Source organism: Eschrichtius robustus, chromosome 16, assembly GCF_028021215.1.
Source record: "Eschrichtius robustus isolate mEscRob2 chromosome 16, mEscRob2.pri, whole genome shotgun sequence".
NCBI lineage: Eukaryota > Metazoa > Chordata > Mammalia > Artiodactyla > Eschrichtiidae > Eschrichtius > Eschrichtius robustus.
In genome coordinates, this window is record NC_090839.1 from 21,525,592 (window position 1) to 21,548,898 (window position 23,307).

The following is a 23,307-nucleotide window of genomic DNA, read 5'->3' on the forward strand; positions in this document are numbered from 1 at the left end:
ATTGAATCATATGATAGATGCATGTTTATTTTTCTAAGGACCTGCCAAGCTGTTTTCTAAAATGGCTGCACCATTTAACATTCCCTTCAACAGTATATGAGAGCTCCAATTCTTCTGTATCAACACCAAACATTTGGTATGGTCAGTCTTTTAAATTTTAACCATCCTAAAAGGTATGGAGTGGTATCTCACTGTGATTTTAATTACATTTCCCTAGTAAGTAATGATAATGAGCATCTTTTCATGTGCTTATTTGCCATCAGTATATCTTCTTTGGAGAAGTATTTGTCCAATCTTTTGCCCATTTTAAAATTGGGTTCTTTGTTGTATTATTGAGGGCTTTTGCTGTCATTGTGATACTGTCTTTTTAAGAGATTGTATTAAAGGTCCTTACAAAGCAACATCCAGACTCCAGATCCAGGTGCCAAGAAGACCATGTTATGCAGTGGGGACTGGCTCGAGCATGGCAGGTAGCTCTGGCGTCCTATCCTTCTGTCCCCAGATGGAAATGGTGGATAATATCTCACCCTTAGAGTCCACAATGTTCATGTGGTCAGAAAGGGGCTTCTTAGGGCCAGTCTTACCACTTGGATCCCAGGACAAGATGATCTTCACTCTGATGCCCAGCACAACACTGACACACAGGGGTATCAAAATAGTAGTTAACGGGGTCCCCACTGTGGATCATCACACCATCCAGAAACTTCATGGATTCAGCCCTCTGTCCTTGGAGTTTCCCTGACATCCATGACCCTATAGCCCTTGGCCCCCCTCTCCATGATGAACTGCAGCACCCCACAGCAGGCTCTCTGCAGAGCAAGCCCTCCTAGCAGTTTGTAATGCAGAGATTCTGTCTGGGCAATGGCACACAGACCTCGTGTGGCCACCTCTTCAGCACAAAGCTCTACATAGCCCTCAGGGAATCCACACTTCTTCTGAACTACATCAGTCAATTCCTGGATTCTTCTCACCAAGAACGTTCTGCTCCTGAAGGCCAAGGCAATGATTTCTGTCCTGGTTGGTATAATTCAGACCTCAATTCCAGAGCAGTCATCTTCAGCCAGCCTCTGAGTGAGGAACTCATTCAGTTTAATTCTAAAAAAGCCATCAACAACAAACGTCCTGTTCTTGGAAATTTTCACCACCATATTACTACTGCACACACCAAAACGAAAGGCTATTACTGAGTTTTGAGAATTCTTTATATGATCTGGATACAGGTCCCTCACCACATACATACTCTGTAAAGATTTTCTCCCAATCTGTGACTTGTCATCTCATTCTCTTAACAGTATTTTTTGAAGAATGGTAGTTTTTAATTTTAATAAAGTCCAATTTAATAGTTTGTTCCTCTGTGGTGTAATATCTAAGAAATCTTTGTATAACCCAAATCTCTGTACAACCAATAAAGATTTTTCTCCCATTGTTTCTTCTAGAAGTTTAGAGTTTAGGTTTTATATTTAGGTCTACAATCCATTATGAGGTAATTTTTGTACATAGTACAAAGTATGAATCAAAGTTCTTTTTTCTTTTTGGTATATGAATATCTGATTGTTCCAGCACCATTTGTTGAAAACACTATCCTTTCTCCTTTGAATTGTCATGGCACCTTTGTCAAAAATCAGATGTCCATACATGTGTGGATCTATTTCTGGACTCCCTATATACTACGCTGTTGATCTAGTTGTCTAACCCTATACCAATACCAGACTGTTTTGATTACCATAGCTTTATACAGCAAGTCTTGAAATCACGTAGTGTTAGCCCTTTATGGTTTGTTAGGTCCAGAGAGCACTCCATCTAGGACTAATTATTCCTTACCACTGCAAGTGTACTGAAGGTCACAGGCAACAGTACCTTGCTCTCAAAGACAGTGTGGTCCTGCATGTCTCACAAATGGCTATTCTTACCTTCTGCATCAATACTGCTCCTCACAAAACTATGGCCATTTCATCTATCCTTGAGAATCTCTGAGGTAAAGGTAAGCTCTAAGTGGTGGTGAGAACATCTCAGGTTTTCTTGCCTATTTTGTCTCTCATAACTTAGGTAAGTCACACCCTCTGTTTACCTGTCCCCTCATCTGTAAAACGAGGGCTTAAATTTTATCTCAGACAATATCACCTTATGTGTGTACATCACCTTTGTGTTTACAAAGTGTTCTATATATTTCATTTCATTTCATCCTCACATCACCAGGTGTTATACAGAAGATAATCCTGCCCATTTTACAGATAAGAAAACATTTAGATGTTAGTGAAGATGTGGAGAAATTGGAACCCTCCTATATCACTGGCGGAAACGTAAAGTGATTCAGTCGCTGTGGACAACAGTTTGGCAGCTCCTCAAAAAGTTAAATATAGAATTACCATACGACCCAGCAATTCCACTCCTAGGTATATACCCAAAACAACTGAAAATTGGTATTCAAATAAACACATGTATGTCCATGTTCATAGCAGCACTATTCACAATAGCCAAAAGGTAGAAACAGCCCAAATGTGCAACAGAGGAACGGACAAATTGGTACATAAATATACTGGAATATCATTCCACCATAAAATGGAATGAAGTTGTGACAGACTCTACAACATAAATCAACCTCAAAAACATATTAGGTGAAGGAAGCCATACATAAAAGGTCATAGGTTGTATGACTTAATTTATAAGAAATATCCAAAATAGGTAAATCCATAGAGACAGAATGCAGATTGGTGGTTGTTAGGGATTAGGGGAAACGGAGACCAGGAAACAACCACTTAATGGGTACAGGGTTCTTTTTGGGGTTATAAATAAAACTCTATCTAGTTTTGGAACTAGATAGAGGTGGTGGTTGCACAACACGGTGAAAGTACTAATAGGCACTGAATTGTTCACTTTAAAAGGATAATTTTATGTTATGTGAATTTTACCTCAGTAAAAAAAAAAGAAAATACTTAGAGAAATGCAAATGGACACCCAGCTCTAAGGTTCCACAAAACTGAAAAAGAGCTATGAAAGAAATTTGCAAACATAGCCAATTTTCACTTATCTCTGATAATGGAAGATGGAAGAATCACAGGTAGTCCCAAATGGCATATTTTAGGATAAGCTTTTCTTTTGTTGCCAAATCTGCATTTGTTCATTGAAGTTAGATGATCTTATAATGGCACAAAATGTTGTTGAAAATTTAAGGGTATTATAAGCAAATACAAAATCAACAGGTATAAATCAACAGGTATTCTATTATTATGTACAAATGAATAGCAAGCATCGAAATGTTTCCAGTAATTTAACAGCAAAAAATATCATTCACACTCTTTGAACCTATTAAACAAAATACTAAAGATCATTTTGTAAAATCTCACTTGGAGGCTCATTTCTGCACACCTTGATATCAACTGCATTGAATATAACCAACACCGCAATACCCCAAGAAGGGGTCAGGAGGTACAGAAAAAAGAGCCATAGTCCAAGGCCGCTGGGCTAAAATAAAAGGATTGTCCTTCTCACCTTCGCCAGGCCAGAGAGGAGCTCTAGAGCTGCCAGTGATATGCTCATGTCTTGCCGCCACTGGGAATTGAGTCTTTGGGTGACGAGATGAATGCTGCGAATCAGGAGCCCGGCAGCTGAATCTGTATTAAGAGCTAGGATATAACCCCAATGCCACATCCCACAGGGAGGGAAAACAACTAAGCATTAGTAACGAGAAGCACAGCATTCCACTAGGCACAGACCACAGCAGCCACAGTGAGCACGATGGGCACCCACACAGCACTATGCTCCCCGCCCCACTGGCCTGAGCGTCAAGCCTGACTGAACAACAGTGCACAGGGCATACATACACACTGGACCAGAGCAGCTTCTAGCTCCCAGCTCAGGTACTTTCATACAGACATCCACTGGGATTTGAAAGTTTCAATATCATTCTTATAACAATGTAAATCTTAAAACTTCTAAATTAAATCACAGAGTTACATTTAAAAAACAAAAAAGCAAAACAATGAAAAGGCTATCAATTATTTCCTTGGAATTTTATAGAGGAAAGAATTCAAATTTTAGAATCTCCTCAGATGCTGGGAATTACCCTAAAGCATCTACTGAAATTATTTTCAGGGTTTAAACCACCAAAAGTTACATGCAATCCCTTTTCAAACAAATTTTAACACTGAATTCTCTAAGACAACTTTAATACTTCTAAAAAAATTAAATAACCAAGTTATTGTGTTTTTATTTAGCCTCCAATTCTATATTTAAAAGTAATTACTACTTAGTTAATAATAAATTAGGACAAATTAAATTGAATTTATAAAGGAAGCTTTAGGGACATTATACCTGTCGATCCTATCAGAAAGAGGGCAGTGACAACAAAAAAAGGAATGATCATTAAAGAGAGACATTCATGCAACACTAACACAAATCTGGATTTCTTAGGAAAAATACTTTATGACATTACAAGCAGAACTCACTAACACCAGTTCAAAATACTGAAACAAACAATAACCACTTCAAACATTTATATTAGAACACATATAATAACGCGAAAATTTCTTTAGTTTAAAAGTGTCTTAGAAACATGAAAAATAAAACAAATTTTCACCTACACTTAAATCCACAAGCATAATGAGTAAGACAGCAATTTAAATAACTTCTTCATAAATGCAATATTTAAATGTGTTTAAGAGCCACATAATGACCTTATGTATCTGACATGCTGAAGGATACTTAAAACAAACTTAAATCACTGAAATATGCCTGGACTCCTGGGCTCATGAACTCTCCAAATGATTAAAAAAATTAAGCTCATATCTAAGGAGCTAGATTGCATCCCAATCTAGCTGGATTAATACAGATTCAATACACCATTAGTATTTATGTGTAAAAACATAAAGGCACCCATAAACTCACAGAACCCATAAAGTAACTGCCCAGGATAAAGGACATTATTGAATAGGATGCTCTAATGGCAAGTGTTTCCTTACTCTTTCTTACATTTTGTGACTGAAGAATCTAACCAGATATAGTAGGGTATATAGCCTTCAAACACAAAGACAGACTCTCCTCTGGGTTGCCATCTAATGCATAAACCATCACCCACCCTTACCACACTGCAAAAACTGATATACTGGCTGACTCTGCCATTAGACTCTGAGGCAGAGCGTAAATCCTATTTGACTCTGTACTACTAGCGCTTGGTACAGAATTCAGAAATGTTTCCTAACCACACATTATAATCACTTATAAAATCTAAGAAACCACCCCAAATCTAACTACTAAAAGCTACAGAGCTAAATGTTTTCTTGTTCTTAATGTTTTGGACTAATAGCCACTCTGTTACACTTAGATACATAAAAGTCATGAACTTAAAATCTGGTTTAAAGTTTCTTCGCTTGTTTTGTATATCTGTGCATTAAAAGTTATTCTATAAACTTTAGATTTCAAAAAAAAACAAACATGGATTACCATAATCTCTTAGGAGAGCCTGAGCAGGTCTTTCACTGTCAGGAGTTGTGGGCTCCGTGCTTCCACCACTTGCTGAACTAATACCACTATTCGTGCGACTATGACTCTTCAAGTTATTTTCTCCACCACCCTAGTCAAATAAAAATGAATCAAATATTTGACAGCTAGACCCATAGTTTACAAGTATAGACAGAAGTCAATCACTAAAGCCATGTTGATAAAATGGAATGTGCCAGCTAAACAGCACAAACTGATACACAGATAAAAATTGACAAAGGATTAAAACTGCTGTGGTGTTTTCACATAAACACCACCTATTGGAGGTATCAAGGGTCTGATGATTAGAGGGTACCCATTCTGGGGTTTTCTTTGCTGCTGTTTAAAAGGGCCAGACCTTTCCCATCTTCACTAGACTTCACTAGCTAATGACTCTGGGTCCTTAAAGACATACCCTAGTGCCTCCCAAGCAAAACATCAGAACAGGAATACAATCTTAAAAAAACAAAACACAAATAAACAAACAACTTTCAAATGTAGTTATATGATAAAACACAAACAATAAAACATATGATTAACTCCTGTATGTATAGGGGCTAACAAAGGTATCTGTTAAAGACATTCCTCATTTTCTTCCCCTACAAACACAATTCCTTTTATCCAGATAAGGTGACTGTTATTAGCCACCTACTGGGACATGAACATAATTTCCTTAATAATAACTTGACCACCCATCCAACATCCACCCATCTCACTCCAGTATACTCTATTAATTCCCCACCCACCCACCGCCCCACCTCTACTCCAGGTAGAGGGATCACATATCTTGAAGACAGAAGCAGGGGGAACTGGGAGTCTCTGGAAAGTTTTTTTGATTTAGAAGCATTGGTGCTTTGGGGGGATCTTCAAACTTTGGTCTAGAGGGGCCAGAAAGAGCTGATGAGATAGAAAAGAATAAACTAGATGCTGTTTACAGCCAACACTAGATCTACAAGGGATACAAGGAATTATGCAGTAGGGGGCTTTTTCTAGATTATTCAAGCCAATTCACCAACACAGCAAAAGAAGTAAGAGCTTTAAGTAAACACTGTCCACGAATAAAGACAGTGTTTAGCTGGAATTTCTCTCATGCCGAATCTCTCAGGGACCTGATGAGGCACTGAAAGGTAAGAAACCTCAAAATAGATATTTTAAAAAGGATCCTTTCTGAATCAGTGAGCTGAATTTACAAACAAATGCCTTTAAAAAACACAAGGACAGACATTTTGGAATATAATTTACATAAAAACAGAAGTTGATATTCTCTGACAAATTACATGTTGTATGCTTCTTACCATCTCCATCTGGCAACCAATGGCTTCTAAAAGTGCTGAATCTTGAACAATATTTAACATTGCCCCTGAAACAACAAAAAAATACATTTAAATACATGACAAGAATACTAAAATGGCTAAAACATCTCCATTAATACAGAGATAAGAATATTACTTTAGCTGAGTATTCCTGAAGGTTCCATAAAATTACTAATAAATCCATTGGTTGGTCAGAAAAGATATTCTTTAGAAATGACCTAATCTCCTGATCTCACCCCCAAATTTTAAAATGACGTTTTCCTAAAATAAATCTGAAGGTCAAAAAAAAAAAAAAACTCTGAAGGTCAAACTTTGCTTTACATAAAAAAATGACCGTTTTCAGAGGAGGAACCAAGATGGCGGAGTAGAAGGACGTGCTCTCACTCCCTCTTGCGAGAACACCAGAATCACAACTAGCTGCTGGACAATCATCGACAGGAAGACACTGGAACTCACCAAAAAAGATACCCCACATCCAAAGACAAAGGAGAAGCCACAGTGAGATGGTAGGAGGGGCGCAATCAGAGTAAAATCAAATCCCATAACTGGTGGGTGGGTGACTCACAGACTGGCGAACACTTATACCACAGAAGTCCACCCACTGGAGTGAAGATTCTGAGCCCCACGTCAAGCTTCCCAACCTGGGGGTCCGACAACGGGAGGAGGAATTCATAGAGAACAGACTTTGAAGCCTAGTGGGAATTGATTGCAGGACTTCGACAGGATTGGGGGAAACAGAGACCCCACTCTTGGAGGGCGCACACAAAATAGCGTGCGCATCGGGACCCAGGGGAAGGAGCAGTGACCCCGGGGGAGACTGAACTAGACCTACCTGCTAGTGTTGGAAGATCTTCTGCAGAGGCGGGGGGGGGGGGGGGCGGGGGGGGCGGGTGGCCCTGTTTCACCGTGGGGACAAGGACACCGGCAGCAGAAGTTCTGGGAAGCACTCCTTGGCGAGAGCCCTCCCAGAGTCTGTCATTAGCCCCACCAAAGAGCCCAGGTAGGCTCCAGTGTTGTGTTGCCTCAGGCAAAACAACCAACAGGGAGGGAACCCAGCCCCACCCATCAACAGTCAAGTGGATTAAAGTTTTACTGAGCTCTGGCCGCCACAGAAACAGTCAGCTCTACCCACCACCAGAGCCTCCCATCAAGCCTCTTAGATAGCCTCAACCACCAGAGGACAGACAGCAGAAGAAGAACTACAATCCTGCAGCCTGTGGAACAAAAACCACATTCACAGAAAGACAGACAAGATGAAAAGGCAGAGGGCTATATACCAGATGAAGGAACAAGAAAAAACCCCAGAAAAACAACTAAATGAAGTGGAAATAGGCAACCTTCCAGAAAAAGAATTCAGAATAATGATAGTGAAGATGATCCAGGACCTTGGAATAAGAATGGAGGCAAAGATCGAGAAGATGCAAGAAATGATTAACAAAGACCTAGAAGAATTAAAGAACAAACAAACAGAGATGACCAATACAATAACTGAAATGAAAACTACACTAGAAGGAATCAAGAGCAGAATAACTGAGGCAGAAGAACGGATAAGTGACCTGGAAGACAGAATGGTGGAATTCACTGTGGCGGAACAGACTAAAGAAAAAAGAATGAAAAGAAACGAAGACAGCCTAAGAGACCTCTGGGACAACATTAAATGCAACAACATTCGCATTATAGGGGTCCCAGAAGGAGAAGAGAGAGAGAAAGGACCAGAGAAAATATTTGAAGAGATTATAGTCAAAAACTTTTCTAACATGGGAAAGGAAATAGTCACCCAAGTCCTGGAAGCGCAGAGAGTCCCATACAGGATAAACCCAAGGAGAAACACGCCGAGACACACAGTAATCAAATTGGCAAAAATTAAAGACAAAGAAAAATTATTGAAAGCAGCAAGGGAAAAACGACAAATAACATACAACAGAACTCCCATAAGGTTAACAGCTGATTCCTCAGCAGAAACTCTACAAGCCAGAGGGGAGTGCCATGATATACTTAAAGTTATGAAAGGAAAGAACCTACAACCAAGATTACTCTACCCAGCAAGGATCTCATTCAGATTCCATGGAGAAATCAAAAGCTTTACAGACAAGCTAAAGCTAAGAGAATTCAGCACCACCAAACCAGCTCTACAACAAATGCTAAAGGAACTTCTCTAAGTGGGAAACACAAGAGAAGAAAAGGACCTACAAAAACAAACCCAAAACAATTAAGAAAATGGTCATAGGAATATACATATCGATAATTACCTTAAACGTGAATGGATTAAATGCTCCAACCAAAAGACACAGGCTTGCAGAATGGATACAAAAACAAGACCCATATATATACTGTCTACAAGAGACCCACTTCAGACCTAGGGACATGTACAGACTGAAAGTAAGGGGATGGAAAAAGATATTCCATGCAAATGGAAATCAAAAGAAAGCTGGAGTAGCAATACTCATATCAGATAAAATAGACTTTAACATAAAGAATGTTACAAGAGACAAGGAAGGACACTACATAATGATCAAGGGATCAATCCAAGAAGAAGATATAATAATTATAAATATATATGCACCCAACATAGGAGCACCTCAATACATAAGGCAACTGCTAACAGCTATAAAAGATGAAAAGCTTTAAATGACACAATAGACCAGATAGATTTAATTGATATTTATAGGACATTCCATCCAAAGACAGCAGATTACACGTTCTTCTCAAGTGCGCACGGAACATTCTCCAGGATAGATCACGTCTTGGGTCACAAATCAAGCCTCAGTAAATTTAAGAAAATCGAAATCATATCAAGCATCTTTTCTGACCACAACGCTATGAGATTAGGAGTCAATTACAGGGAAAAAAATGTAAAAAACACAAACACATGGAGGCTAAACAGTACGTTACTAAAAAACCAAGAGATCACTGAAGAAATCAAAGAGGAAATCAAAAAATACTTAGAGACAAATGACAATGAAAATACGATGATCCAAAACCTATGGGATGCAGCAAAAGCAGTTCTAAGAGGGAAGTTTATAGCTATACAAGCCTACCTAAGAAACAAGAAAAATCTCAAATAAACAATCTAACCTTACACCTAAAGGAACTACAGAAAGAAGAACAAACAAAACCCAAAGTTAGCAGAAGGAAAGAAATCATAAAGATCAGAGCAGAAATAAATGAAATAGAAACAAAGAAAACAATAGCAAAGATCGATAAAACTAAAAGCTGGTTCTTTGAGAAGATCAACAAAATTGATAAGCCATTAGCCAGACTCATCAAGAAAAAGAGGGAGAGGACTCAAATCAATAAAATCAGAAATGAAAAAGGAGAAGTTACAACAGACACCGCAGAAATACAAAGCATCCTAAGAGACTACTACAAGCAACTCTATGCCAGTAAAATGGACAACCTGGAAGAAATGGACAAATTCTTAGAAAGGTATAACCTTCCAAGACTGAACCAGGAAGAAACAGAAAATATGAACAGACCAATCACAAGTAATGAAATTGAAACTGTGATTAAAAATCTTCCAACAAACAAAAGTCCAGGACCAGATGGCTTCACAGGTGAATTCTACCAAACATTTAGAGAAGAGCTAACACCCATCCTTCTCAAACTCTTCCAAAAAATTGCAGAGGAAGGAACACTCCCAAACTCATTCTATGAGGCCACCATCACCCTGATACCAAAACCGGACAAAGATACTACAAAAAAAGAAAATTACAGACCAATATCACTGATTATTTTTTTGAATAGAGATGCAAAAATCCTCAACAAAATACTAGCAGACAGAATCCAACAACACATTAAAAGGATCACACACCATGATCAAGTGGGATTTATCCCAGGGATGCAAGGATTCTTCAATATACGCAAATCAATCAATGTGATACACCATATTAACAAACTGAAGGATAAAAACCATATGATCATCTCAATAGATGCAGAAAAAGCTTCTGACAAAATTCAACACCCACTTATGATAAAAACTCTCCAGAAAGTGGGCATAGAGGGAACCTACCTCAACATAATAAAGGCCATATATGACAAACCCACAGCAAACATCATTCTCAATGGTGAAAAACTGAAAGCATTTCCTCTAAGATCAGGAATGAGACAAGGATGTCCACTCTCACCACTATTATTCAACATAGTTCTGGAAGTCCTAGCCATGGCAATCAGAGAAGAAAAAGAAATAAAAGGAATACAACTTGGAAAAGAAGAAGTAAAACTGTCACTGTTTGCAGATGACATGATACTATAGATAGAGAATCCTAAAGATGCTACCAGAAAACTACTAGAGCTAATTAATGAATTTGGTAAAGTTGCAGGATACAAAATTAATGCACAGAAATCTCTTGCATTCCTATACACTAATGATGAAAACTCTGAAAGAGAAATTATGGAAACACTCCCATTTACCATTGCAACAAAAAGAATAAAATACTTAGGAAAAAACCTACCTAGGGAGACAAAAGACCTGTATGCAGAAAACTATAAGACACTGATGAAAGAAATTAAAGCTGATACCAAGAGATGGAGAGATATACCATGATCTTGGATTGGAAGAATCAATATTGTGAAAATGACTATACTACCCCAAGCAATCTACAGATTCAATGCAATCCCTATCAAATTACCAATGGCATTTTTTACGGAACTAGAACAAATCATCTTAAAATTTGTATGGAGACACAAAAGACCCCGAATAGCCAAAGCAGTCTTGAGGGAAAAAAACGGAGCTGGAGGAATCAGACTCCCTGACTTCAGACTCTACTACAAAGCTACAGCAATCAAGACAATATGGTACTGGCACAAAAACAGAAACATAGATCAATGGAACAAGATAGAAAGCCCAGAGGTAAACCCACGCACCTATGGTCATCTAATCTATGACAAAGGAGGCAAAGATATACAATGGAGAAAAGACAGTCTCTTCAATAAGTGGTGCTGGGAAAACTGGACAGCTACATGTAAAAGAATGAAATTAGAATACTCCCTAACACCATACACAAAAATAAACTCAAAATGGATTAGAGACCTAAATGTAAGACCGGACACTATAAAACTCTTAGAGGAAAACATAGGAAGAACACTCCATGACATAAATCACAGCCAAGATCTTTTTTGATCCACCTCCTAGAGTAATAGAAATAAAAACAAAAATAAACAAATGGGACCTAAAGAAACTTCAAAGCTTTTGCACAGCAAAGGAAACCATAAACAAGACGAAAAGACAACCCTCAGAATGGGAGAAGATATTTGCAAACGAATCAACGGACAAAGGATTAATCTCCAAAATATATAAACAGCTCATTCAGCTCAATATTAAAGAAACAAACAACCCAATCCAAAAATGGGCAGAAGACCCAAATAGACATTTCTACAAAGAAGACATACAGATGGCCAGGAAGCACATGAAAAGATGCTCAACATCACTAATTATTAGAGAAATGCAAATCAAAACTACAATGAGGTATCACCTCACACCAGTTAGAATGGGCATCATCAGAAAATCTACAAACAACAAATGCTGGAGAGGGTGTGGAGAAAAGGGAACCCTCTTGCACTGTTGGTGGGAATGTAAATTGATACAGCCACTATGGAGAACAATATGGAGGTTCCTTAAAAAACTAAAAGTAGAATTACCATATGACCCAGCAATCCCACTACTGGGCATATACCCAGAGAAAACCGTAATTCAAAAAGACACATGTACCCCAATGTTCATTGCAGCACTATTTACAATAGCCAGGTCATGGAAGCAACCTGAATGCCCATCGACAGATGAATGGATAATGAAGTTGTGGTACATATATACAATGGAATATTACTCAGCCATAAAAAGGAACGAAATTGAGTCATTTGTTGAGATGTGGATGGATCTAGAGACTGTCATACAGAGTGAAGTAAGTCAGAAAGAGCAAAACAAATATCGTATATTAACACATGTATGTGGAACCTTGAAAAATGGTACAGATGAACCGGGTTGCAGGGCAGAAGTTGAGACACAGATGTAGAGAACCAATGTACGGACACCAAGGGGGAAAACTGCGGTGGGGTGGGGATGGTGGTGTGCTGAATTGGGCGATTGGGATTGACATGTATACAGTGATGTGTATAAAATTGATGAATGATTAAAAGAAAAAAAAAGGAAAAAAAATAGTTAAAATGGTAAAAAAAAAAAAAAAAAAAAAAAAAAAGACCGTTTTCAGGTATTTTTTAATTGGTGTGAAAGACCAGATGTAAACACCTCAATTTCGAGGGTAATATAAACTAAGAAAAATATTATGTAATACTTTCAAAACCAGATTCTGATCTTTCCTCTTTTTTAAATAAATTTATTTATTTTTTAAATTTATTTTTGGCTGCACTGGGTCTTTGTTGCTGCGCGCGGGCCTTCTCTAGTTGCGGTGAGCGGGGGCTACTCTTCCTTGCGGTGCGCGGGCTTCTCATTGCGGTGGCTTCTCTTGTGGCAGAGCACGGGCTCTAGGCATGCAGCCTTCAGTAGCTGTAGCATGCGGGCTCAGTAGTTGTGGTGCGCAGGCTCAGTAGTTATGGCACACGGGCTTAGTTGCTCCGTGGCATGTGGGATCTTCCCGGATCAGGGCTTGAACCCATGTCCCCTGCGTTGGCAGGCAGATTCTTAACCACTGTGCCACCAGGGAAGCCCTGATCTTTTCAATATAAAATAACAAAATAGAAATCACAGCTATATCTTTCTGACCAACTGCTTTTTACGAATGGTTTAGGGCTCGCCCATGGCTGCATATTCTGAAGGCAAGCTGTATGTATTTATTACCAAGGAACTCATAGCCCTAGAAAGACTAGGACAGAAACAAGATAGTGAGCCTAGCACACTGCTTCTCATCCCAGTGGGGGAGTGCTCTTGTGCACTATGGATAAAGAGAGGACAGACACAGCTTTGCCAATCTATGGCAAGACCGACAATTGATTCTTCCTTGGAACACACATAGGAGCTTCTTCAGAAAAAGGATAAAGTGGAACTAAATACTCTATCAACTGTAGAAATTATCTGATTTCAAGTGATGTTATTTGAATAACCTAAAAAAGTATAATTTGGAGGCTCTCTCACATCGAGATTTAACCTCTGTTCCTTCAACTCCTTTCCAAAATGAAAGGATTTACTCTTCCCTGTTTATTCCCCTCTCTTGCTGCATAACATACTATACTTCCTGAGTACCCACTCCAACCACTACTGCCACCACCAATTCTCTGGCCTTGTCCTCTCCTCTCCTGGAATGAAATCCTAACCTCACTGGCACCTATTCAAATCTTGCCCTACAAGATGCAATTTAACTTCCACTTCCCTCTATGAAGTTTCCTTGCTCTTTTGGTTTCTTCTTTCTCAACCCTGAAGACACTCAACATGACACGCAATCAGCACTGCCTTCTGCTGTTATCTGAGTACTCTGTGAAGGTGTTCCAATCTCTGCAATGAGACTTGCTCAAGGATAAAAGCCATGCCATTCTCTTCTTTCTCCTTGGAGTACCTGCACATAGGACCATGCCCTTGGCTTTGATAAAAAACCAGAAGTACAGTAAGAGACAGCTGCAGTAACCAAGCTGAGAGGTGATAAGGGTTTAAAATATGTAAGTGGCAATAATAATAAGGAGCCACTTAAGACAGAGAGTCAGTATGATTAGAAAACCAACAGGAAATAAGAAGGAAAAAGGGAGGAGGCACAGCAACAGCTACTCCTCAATCTCCTCTTGGCTGTTCAAACATGGCTTCCAGAATTACACCCAACTCCAAACATTTTCACATGTATGTAACAGGCAGGAGGAAGAGGCAGAGGCAGAAGTAATGAGGGCAGAAAGGAAAGAGAAGAGAGGGAAGGGGAGAAGAAGGGGAGGCAAGGGGAGAGAAGGAGAGAGGAAGGGCAAGAGGGAACGAGAAAAATAAAGAACACAAATAAAACTAAGCCAACATGACCTACCAAGGCAACTAGGATGCTTTCCTTCCCTCATCTCACCCCTTCAAAATTTTTCACATATAAAAGCAAACAAATTCTGCCTCTGATTCAGAACAAGTAGGGCTATATTATGCTTAGGTTCCCATCCCTGACCCCTGCCTCCTCAACATGCCTGAGGTCAACATACCTGGGTTTTCACTTACTTACAAAAAAACATGTGAACACAAACCTAGTATCATTTGAGTGTTGTTGGGGTCTGTCTCCGTTTGCAAGGCACCTATTAGTATATTCACAAGTCTCAACTTCAGTGACAAAAAAGTTATTGGTTTATCATAAGAAGAGCTGTCATCATTACTAAATTTTCCTTCCAGGACCACCTACGGAAGAAACAAATAACATTTAACATCGTCTGCTGTGGTACGCTATGCCCATGTAGGAACTGCTACAGTGGACACACAGATCAGTCTAACAAGCAAGGCTTTCAGTCTGACTAACATTAGCCACTGTGCTAAGTGTGTCACTAACTCACACAACATATGAGATCAGACATCACTAGCTCATCACCGCTTGAAATGGTAGGCCAAGGGCGTGCTGGCTCACTGACAGAAGAAATACCTCAACAAATCAACTTTGTTGATTCACCTGAAATAATTTGAAAAATTTTTTAAAAGCTCCTGTTCCATTTTTAAAAATTCAATTTGACTTGAATTAACACACAAAAGAGAATACAGAATATAAAAAACTTTAATAAAACTTTACCTCGGATTTGACTGTGCCAAAGTGATGTGGGAGGGGCAACAAAGAAAGCAGGATATTAATGGAAGATCTTCTTAATTCTGTTGGATTTACATAGCTTTTGAATTTTGAGAGTTCTCTGCCAAAAAAAAATAATAATAAAGACAGCTATTAGTATTTCTGAAGTAAAGTATGTTTTTAGCTATTGCCAAATATACATTATGCCAATTTTTCACAATACACGTACTGGGTTTGGTTTTATAAAGAATGCAGTAATTACTTTCCACTGAGTTTATATTCTGCAATTTGTGTGTGTGTGTGTGAGAGAGAATCTCTATGTTAAACTGTTATGGAATTAAACTAGAATCTGATTGATTGATTGATTTTAAATGTAAGGCCTATTCCACAAAAGACCTCTGGGCTGGGGCTGTTCTTACCCCTCTAGACCAGACCAAGAAGGATTCAACACGCCTATGGACAAAGAGAACTGAAAGAGTTCAGGGACGAGATAGGCCTGGATGTTCTGCACTCAATTAATATGGCCTGAGTTCCCTTGGGCCATGAAGACAACTGGACAGGATAAATTGGGAAACTGGGGAGGAAGCACCAAAACAGACCAGGCCAAAACCGACAACTGACATACTAGTACAGAATGAAAGCTTACCTGTCAGGCAAAATGGTTTCAAGAGCTGAAATAAAGTAAGGAACCACAACATCAATCCCTTTCAAGTCACAGCAGAACAAAGGAGGGGAGTTTAGAATAACGCTGGCCAAGACAGGATGGCACACATAATCATTTATCTGCAAACCTTGAATTAAAAGCATGTAAAATCTAGGAAAGCAAGAAAAAAATTTTAAACAAACTGCTGATCAATTATTTTCATAATTATTAATATTTTCTACACAGTCATCTTAAAGTCTATTTCCAATCTTCACTACTTCTATCCTTTAAAAGGTATTACTGGAGTTAGAACAAATCAGAATTAAATACACTAAGAACCAAGTTATATTTCCTAATCAAAAGAAAAAAAAGATTCATGTCTATTACACTTTCTTGAAGTTTTAAGCCTTGCAACTCAGTTACAGGTGCCTGCAAATGAAGTAAGTATTGATAAAAACAAAAGGCTGCAGTAATTATCAATAAACTGGAGGAATTACTGAATTGATTTCCATGTCAGTAAAATTTTGTAGCGTTTCACAATTCCTGAAAAAAAGTGTGTTGTGTCCCTTTCCCCCTCCCCCATTATTTTTGGGGGCACAGTGAAAGAAAGAAACCTCATTCGACCCTGTATTCCCCACGATATGAAGGTCACTCTGAATAAGAATCCTTTTAGGAATGTACTTGAACATACCTTACTTTCAACATCCTCCCCTAACCCCCAATGAACTAAGCATTCAATCTTCCATCATTCAAGAGCAACTACACTAGTATACTCTTCTGCTACTGTAAGGTACCTTTCCCCACAAACCTCCTCAGAAACAACTTCCTCACCGCCTGGTCACTGCTCAACCCATTTCAATCTATCTTCTCTTTCTAGAACTCAACTAAAACCATGTTATAGAAAATAACCAATGGCCTCTCAATTGCTAAATCCAAAAGACATGTCTAAGTCTTAACTTTGCCTTTTTAAAGCATTCAACCCTTTGATTACTCCCTTCTGCTCTTAATTCTTCTCTGGCTTCTATGGCTAGTTCCTTTAACAGATCTTCTTACTCCACGTGCCTCCTAACACTGGTGTTCCTCAGGCTGCCAACCTCAGTTCTCTAAGCTATCTCTTCTACTAGCCTGGTTTTAAACACTACTTAAGCCACCAAACATAATCAGATCAGTCTCTAGCTCCAGATCTACTAGCCAAAAGCATACTGGAGACCTGAGGGCAGGACATGTCTACTGATTACTCTAGTACTCCCTGTGCACAGCGACTGGCACAAAGTAGGAACTTAATAAATATTTGTTGATAAATAGCCCGCAGGCACCTCAAATTCAACAGGTTCAACACTAACCCCATCCTTGGCCCCCTCACAAATCCCTTCTTCGGTCACACTACCACCCACCCAATCTTATGGGCCAGATGGAAGGCTCGTGTTCACAGCCTTCTCCCTTACTGCTATCGATACCGTTTGGAGTATCGCCCCAACCCATCGTCTCCCTCCTAAGAAATGTGCCCCCACCACATGGGGTGCCAGTATCCAATGGGACCCACCTTCACAGCTGTAGCTGATTAGACCAGAGGTAGACACCTGATTAATCAGATCCTCTTTCTCAGGAATCTGAAATTAGGATTCAGAATGCTAATTGGCCCTGCTGGTCACCTAGACAAAGGTCACGGAAATTTGAACTTAGAAGCATACTACAATATAAAAACATGATCTGCAGGTAAGAGAAGAACGAAGCAGTTCTGGGAGACCATGATGACAGAGAAACAAAAAGGAGGAAGGTTGTTTTGGTCCCTGAACACTTTCTAGCTCCTGGTTCCTGCCCTTCGTGAGACCCTGCTGCATGTCCTGACCTTAGAAAGTATTCAATAGCGTGAGTTTCTCATAACTCATTCCCCTTTTGCTTAAGTCACATTGAAAGAGTTTTCTGTTACTTAAAGTCAAGTGCCTATTAAGATACTGCTTACTTCCTTGCATGTACCATTCTGTTTCATATCTGTATTCTTCTACACTTTTTCCTTCTGAGTCAGTTTAATCCTCTCTCCTGAGAACCTAGTATGTACAGACACCTGAATGTTCTTATTAATATAAGTATCACTTCAGCAGCTGTGTGAATGATCAGTTGAGGAGGGCAAAAGACAGTCAAGAAAAATAGGAGGCCATTACAAGTTAATTTAGCAAAAAAGTGACAAGGCCTGAAGTGTCATGGTGGGGACAGAGTGGAGAGATTTTCGAGGGTTAAGTAGCAGAAAGGCAAGAGTCGGTTGACCATCTAAAGATACAGAGGGAGAGAAGAGAAGCCTAAAGACTCCTAGTTTCTGGCATAAGCAACTGAATGGATGGCAGAGCCATTCAAAAAGACTGGTTGAAGTCATAAATTTGGATAGGATGACCCTACCCAACTTGCTAACATAGTCTAAATACTAGTCATCTTTTATAAGTCCAGCACAATCATCCAATCCTCTGTAACTCTCTCCTGAACCCCCAGGGCAAGTGTATGCTGCTGCTTCCTCTGAATGCCTATAGCACTTTTTCTGTGTCTCTCTCTTACCAGCTTCCTATTGCTATTGGATTGGTGTTACTTGTGTACATGGCTTTGCTCACTTGAGAAAATAAGCTCCTTAGAGGCAGGATTGACAGCTAACATTTCTGGACCATCTATAGTGTCTAGTACTGTGGTAAAAATGTATTAAAAATTTAGTGTGGCCCTTCAAATCTCTCTGTAATTAACAAACATCATGTAAGATGGAATTAACAATACATCTAAAATAAAAAGGGTGTTAGGGGTCCTCACCAAATCTGGTAAGGCAGGTAAAAAGGAAGAATTCAAGCAAAAAATTTCAGTTACTTACATACATTTGCAGGTATTCCAAACCAACGTTTACTTAACAATTCAACCTACTAAGCCATGCTATAATAGTTTCACTATCACAACTATATAAATGGAAAAATAAACAAAAAAAATTCTAAGACCTGGATAAATAAGCTGGCAGAATCTCTTCTCCAGTCTTCTTGCTACAAAAAATCCTACACAGTGTCCCACAAGCCTCAGCTCTTCCTGCTTCATAGTTATCAGGAAATTCACTTGCATCAAACATAGGATTGGAAACCATGGTGTCTGTGGACATTTGTGACCCTTTCCGTCGAAACTCCATGCTAGCTTGTGTTGTAATGGCTGGGGAGAAAAAAGGAGGGTTTTATTATATTTGTTGATATGTAAATAGGCTCATGGGACCCTGGACACAAAGATCAAATGTTGGTGTCATTAAATAGCTACTTGAATAGAATCCAATAATGCTTTTGTTTAGCAATTATGTCTTAATTTTTTTTTTTTTTTTTTAAAAAGGGCTCTCTGAAATCTTCTTTGAAAAGGGGTAACAATTTACAGTGGTACTGTCAGTTTAACAGATTCTACAAGATGCATTTTTCAACTGAATTTCTGATTAGCAGAGTACATTTGTATATATCTGTATTCACATACATACAGATATATAACACAGAATTTGGCCTTTCTATTATTTATTCTGTTTTTTTCCTCTCCCTAAAAAATGATGCTTAAACATTGAGAAAAATAGGTACTGCAAATTTACACATTACCCCAGACAGACATCATAATTGAATGGGTAATCCCATGCCAGGCTGTATACTTTAGGGAGAGGGCAAGGTAAGGATAAGAAATGGGTAGGGAGGAAGAGAGAGCATTCCCACCACCCACCCAACTCTAAAACACACACCAAAGAATCGCCCAACCAAGCAAAATGAGAATGAATTTTAACAACCACAGACAGCAGCTAACTTGAGGTTGATAAATCAGAAAATTGGATTGGTAAGAAAGATTATCATGGTCATTCGTTGTCACTGAAACAGAAGCCCTTCGAAAGTTGCTTTTATTTTTAACTAAAGATTTCACAGTGTATTGAAAATCACTCTGAAATCTTTTATCACTCTACATGAAATGTTTAAATTATTTGTAATAACAGATTTAACAGAATGCAGAGTCAAGCATAAATCTTTATGCAACTTCCCATGAGCCATTTTTAGTCCTGAATAAGCTATCCAGCAATAATACATTTGAAAAACACTACATGCAGAATGCATACAAATCAAACACTAAATCTGTATAAAAATACGCTTAAAGCTTTAAATTAAAAAAAAAAAAAAAAAAAGCCAAAACACAGTTAGTGCAAAATCCTGGAATTCATGACATGACCAGACTAGTGTACGAAAATAATGGGACTGATTCAGGCAGATTAATTTGCTTTTGCCAACAATCTTCCCCATTCAAAACACAGAAAAGTATTTTTCTTCCCAAGTGCAAAAACTACAAGAGACAATGACAATCAAAATTTTTAATGGAATTATGAAAAAAATAAAAACATGACTGCAATTAAGGAGAAGCTTCTGGTTCCTACTTACAAGATTTATAAGAAAGAAGAATTTGGATAAAAGATGCTGCAAGATAATAGAAATAAATGGAAACAAATCAAAGGACAGTAGTAATTATAAAATACTTTAAAGATGGTGAAATTTTACAGTAAGTTAAGAAGCTTTTTAGCTTTTTAAAAGTTAGATTAAAAGCTTTATGATACCACAAGCTAGTTCAAAAACAGGAAATTGTGCATTCAGATCCAAAATTATGATTTTTGTATCATGCAAAACAATGAACGAAGAAAATTACACAACTACAAAAAATTGAGGTTTTGAACTGCCCATAACGTGCATTAAAATTTTAGTTCATTAACCCTTCCCAGCTCAATGTTACAATTACAAAGCACAGTGTACTGTCATGTAACTCTAAAGCTAACCAGTTCACAGAAGCAAACATTTTAAGTTAGAGGTGAACTACATGGCAGAATTCCTTGATGGCAGCCAGTACTTAGAGAACAGACTAACAGAGTCAGTATTCTCAAACTTCCCACCACCCCCAAGACCGCAAGAGTAGCACCCAACAGCACTCTAACCCATTCAGCTATCCGGACACCTCCTATCTCCTGGGTAATAAATACAACAGCCTTTCTCATCTCTGAACACAAGGTGGGGGAAGAAGAGCTTCTATCTTTTCCCCACCAAAGAAAATGGTAAGAGTTAAAAGTAGGAATTTGTAGCCCACACATGATTTGAATTCTAGTTTCTATCTTTTGGCACAAGAGGGTGAGAAAAGCTGTTAAAAACTCCCTAGAGAGTGGGAAGATCTATAAATTCCCTTTAAGCAAGCCCACCAAGGAAGCAGCAGGTTGAACCACTCTGGATTCAGGGATTTTAGTGTCAACAGCTTGATACCCAAAAGTTACACTGTAAAGAATTGTATCTTAATAAAAATAAAAAATAAAAATATGACTAACTCAATCTAGAATATACAATACAAATTAATAAATATAAACATGGGTCATAAAACTCAAAATATAAGGCACATGAACGTAAGAAAACATAAGCCAAAATGTTTTTTAAATGTTTTCATTTAGTCATCAAATAAGTACATTTACTTATCCGTAAGTCAAACTTGCAAATAAAATAGGGAAATGGTAGAATATAAAGTGTCTGAATTTGAACAAAATAAACAAAGGAATCCCTAAACTCAATCATGCAATCTCAAATGATACTCCTGAAAATGCCTTTATATGCACTACTTTTCTAAATTATTTAAAGATTTGTAAGGACAACCAAAATAATTTACATGTATATAATGCTAACAGTCATAGACCCTTAGTTCCGAGATGATACATAATAAGAATGCATTTCTGAGAGAAAGCAGAGACCCTTATGACCATTTTATTAGTTTTATCCTTGAAATTAACACTCTCCCTAGAGATGCATAATCTAATGCAATTAGGCATCCTTTTATCTCAAGTTATTTCCAACCCCAGTGGAAAAGTGCTTCTCTTACCAACCAACCAATATTAATTATATTATTACATAAAGCACAGTTAATTCATAAAGCATAGTACCTGGCACAGAGTAACTGCAGATCAATAAGTGCTAGCCATTTTTATTGTTCAGCTCTATAAAACAGTCATAAATATTCAGTATATTCTGCAGTACCCCAGCCTTCCATCCTGCACCCTATGCCACTACTTCCATGTATAATGGTAAGATGACAAAAATCAATCAGATTTAGATAGAATTTCATTTCTGTAATAAAATCTAAATGAAGATATCAGGGTTGAGTTATTAATTCTTCACCAGCCTTATTTACTTACAGAGAAAATATATTTTTCAAAGTGTGCCCTTGAAATAAAGTTCTCTAGACTAAAACCTAAAAGGTTAGAGTCTTCTGGGAAGCAGAAATTTTCTGATATTTATATGTAGTAATGAGTGAATGGCTGTCAAAATCTAAGAAAACACTTCTTATGAATAAATTTCTGGTCAATTATGTTTAATTCTTTATATCAATATTATTATCCTGGCTGACATGAAGGGAACTTCCAGGTCACCTACTGAAAGGAATCTGGTTTAACAAAAAGTGGCTAACCTGAAGTGTTAGACAAAAGCCAGACAAAAGCCAAACCTCATAGAACAAACATAAAAAGGACAAGTAGGGAAACTTTCAAAATTACTTCAGCTGGAAGGGGTTAAGCACAAGACACTGCTTGGTCAGAGACAGAGAGCTTTTTAAGATACATATTAATCTTGCAGGTAGGAAAGATTAAAAAGAAAAAAAAGAAAAGAAAAAAATGACAACGTATTTCTTGAGCAATATTTACCAGTCATGCTGCTGTCTCTGTTTATCCCATTATGAAGTTTACAGTGAACAAATGCTGCATCAAATAACCATGATCCAAAGAGATTCAAGATGCTGTTAACCTTTGGTCTCTGTGGGGCAGGCAGTGGCCGGGGTTCTGAACTAGTCTGATTTGGACTTGACAGAGGAGAGGTGGAGGATGTCTGGTGCTGAACTTTTGAGGCGTGAGCAGTACTAACCTATTAGAAGAACACAAGAATATAGCCACACTCATGAAAAGTTTGAGAAAACAGCAGAATTTTTTAAAAGGAGGGCAGATTAAAAAGCCCATTTTATACAGTATAACAATGGTCATGAAAACTTACTGTGCTTGTCTTCATGGTGGCCTTATTCACAGTAACAGCCCGGTGCCTCCGGTTATGTGGTGGGGTGGTATTGACAGCAGTGCTTTGAGGCATACTCAATCTATTCACGGGTGTTGGAGGAGCACTGTCTGATCGGGGTCTAGAAATGCCTTTAAAGA

The 23,307-nt window shown here is 38.3% G+C and overlaps 1 protein-coding gene and 1 pseudogene across 4 annotated transcripts in view; both read right to left on the reverse strand.

The window, feature by feature from the left end:
* The window catches only part of RALGAPB (Ral GTPase activating protein non-catalytic subunit beta), a 105,908-nt gene that overhangs the window by 36,130 nt on the left and 46,471 nt on the right, over positions 1–23,307 (reverse strand). For 3 of the 4 annotated variants that reach the window (XM_068565358.1, XM_068565359.1, XM_068565360.1), the window contains exons 8-16: positions 23,150–23,298; positions 22,807–23,023; positions 19,079–19,280; positions 16,113–16,280; positions 15,473–15,587; positions 14,943–15,090; positions 6,771–6,835; positions 5,440–5,569; positions 3,490–3,623 (exon numbers count right to left, since the gene is read on the reverse strand). In XM_068565358.1, coding sequence (XP_068421459.1) covers positions 3,490–3,623; positions 5,440–5,569; positions 6,771–6,835; positions 14,943–15,090; positions 15,473–15,587; positions 16,113–16,280; positions 19,079–19,280; positions 22,807–23,023; positions 23,150–23,298 — 1,328 coding nt within the window. The remainder of the gene's footprint in view (positions 1–3,489; positions 3,624–5,439; positions 5,570–6,770; positions 6,836–14,942; positions 15,091–15,472; positions 15,588–16,112; positions 16,281–19,078; positions 19,281–22,806; positions 23,024–23,149; positions 23,299–23,307) is intronic. The other variant, XM_068565357.1, reaches the window with a different exon arrangement.
* On the reverse strand, positions 3–1,274 carry LOC137749719 (small ribosomal subunit protein uS3 pseudogene; annotated as a pseudogene).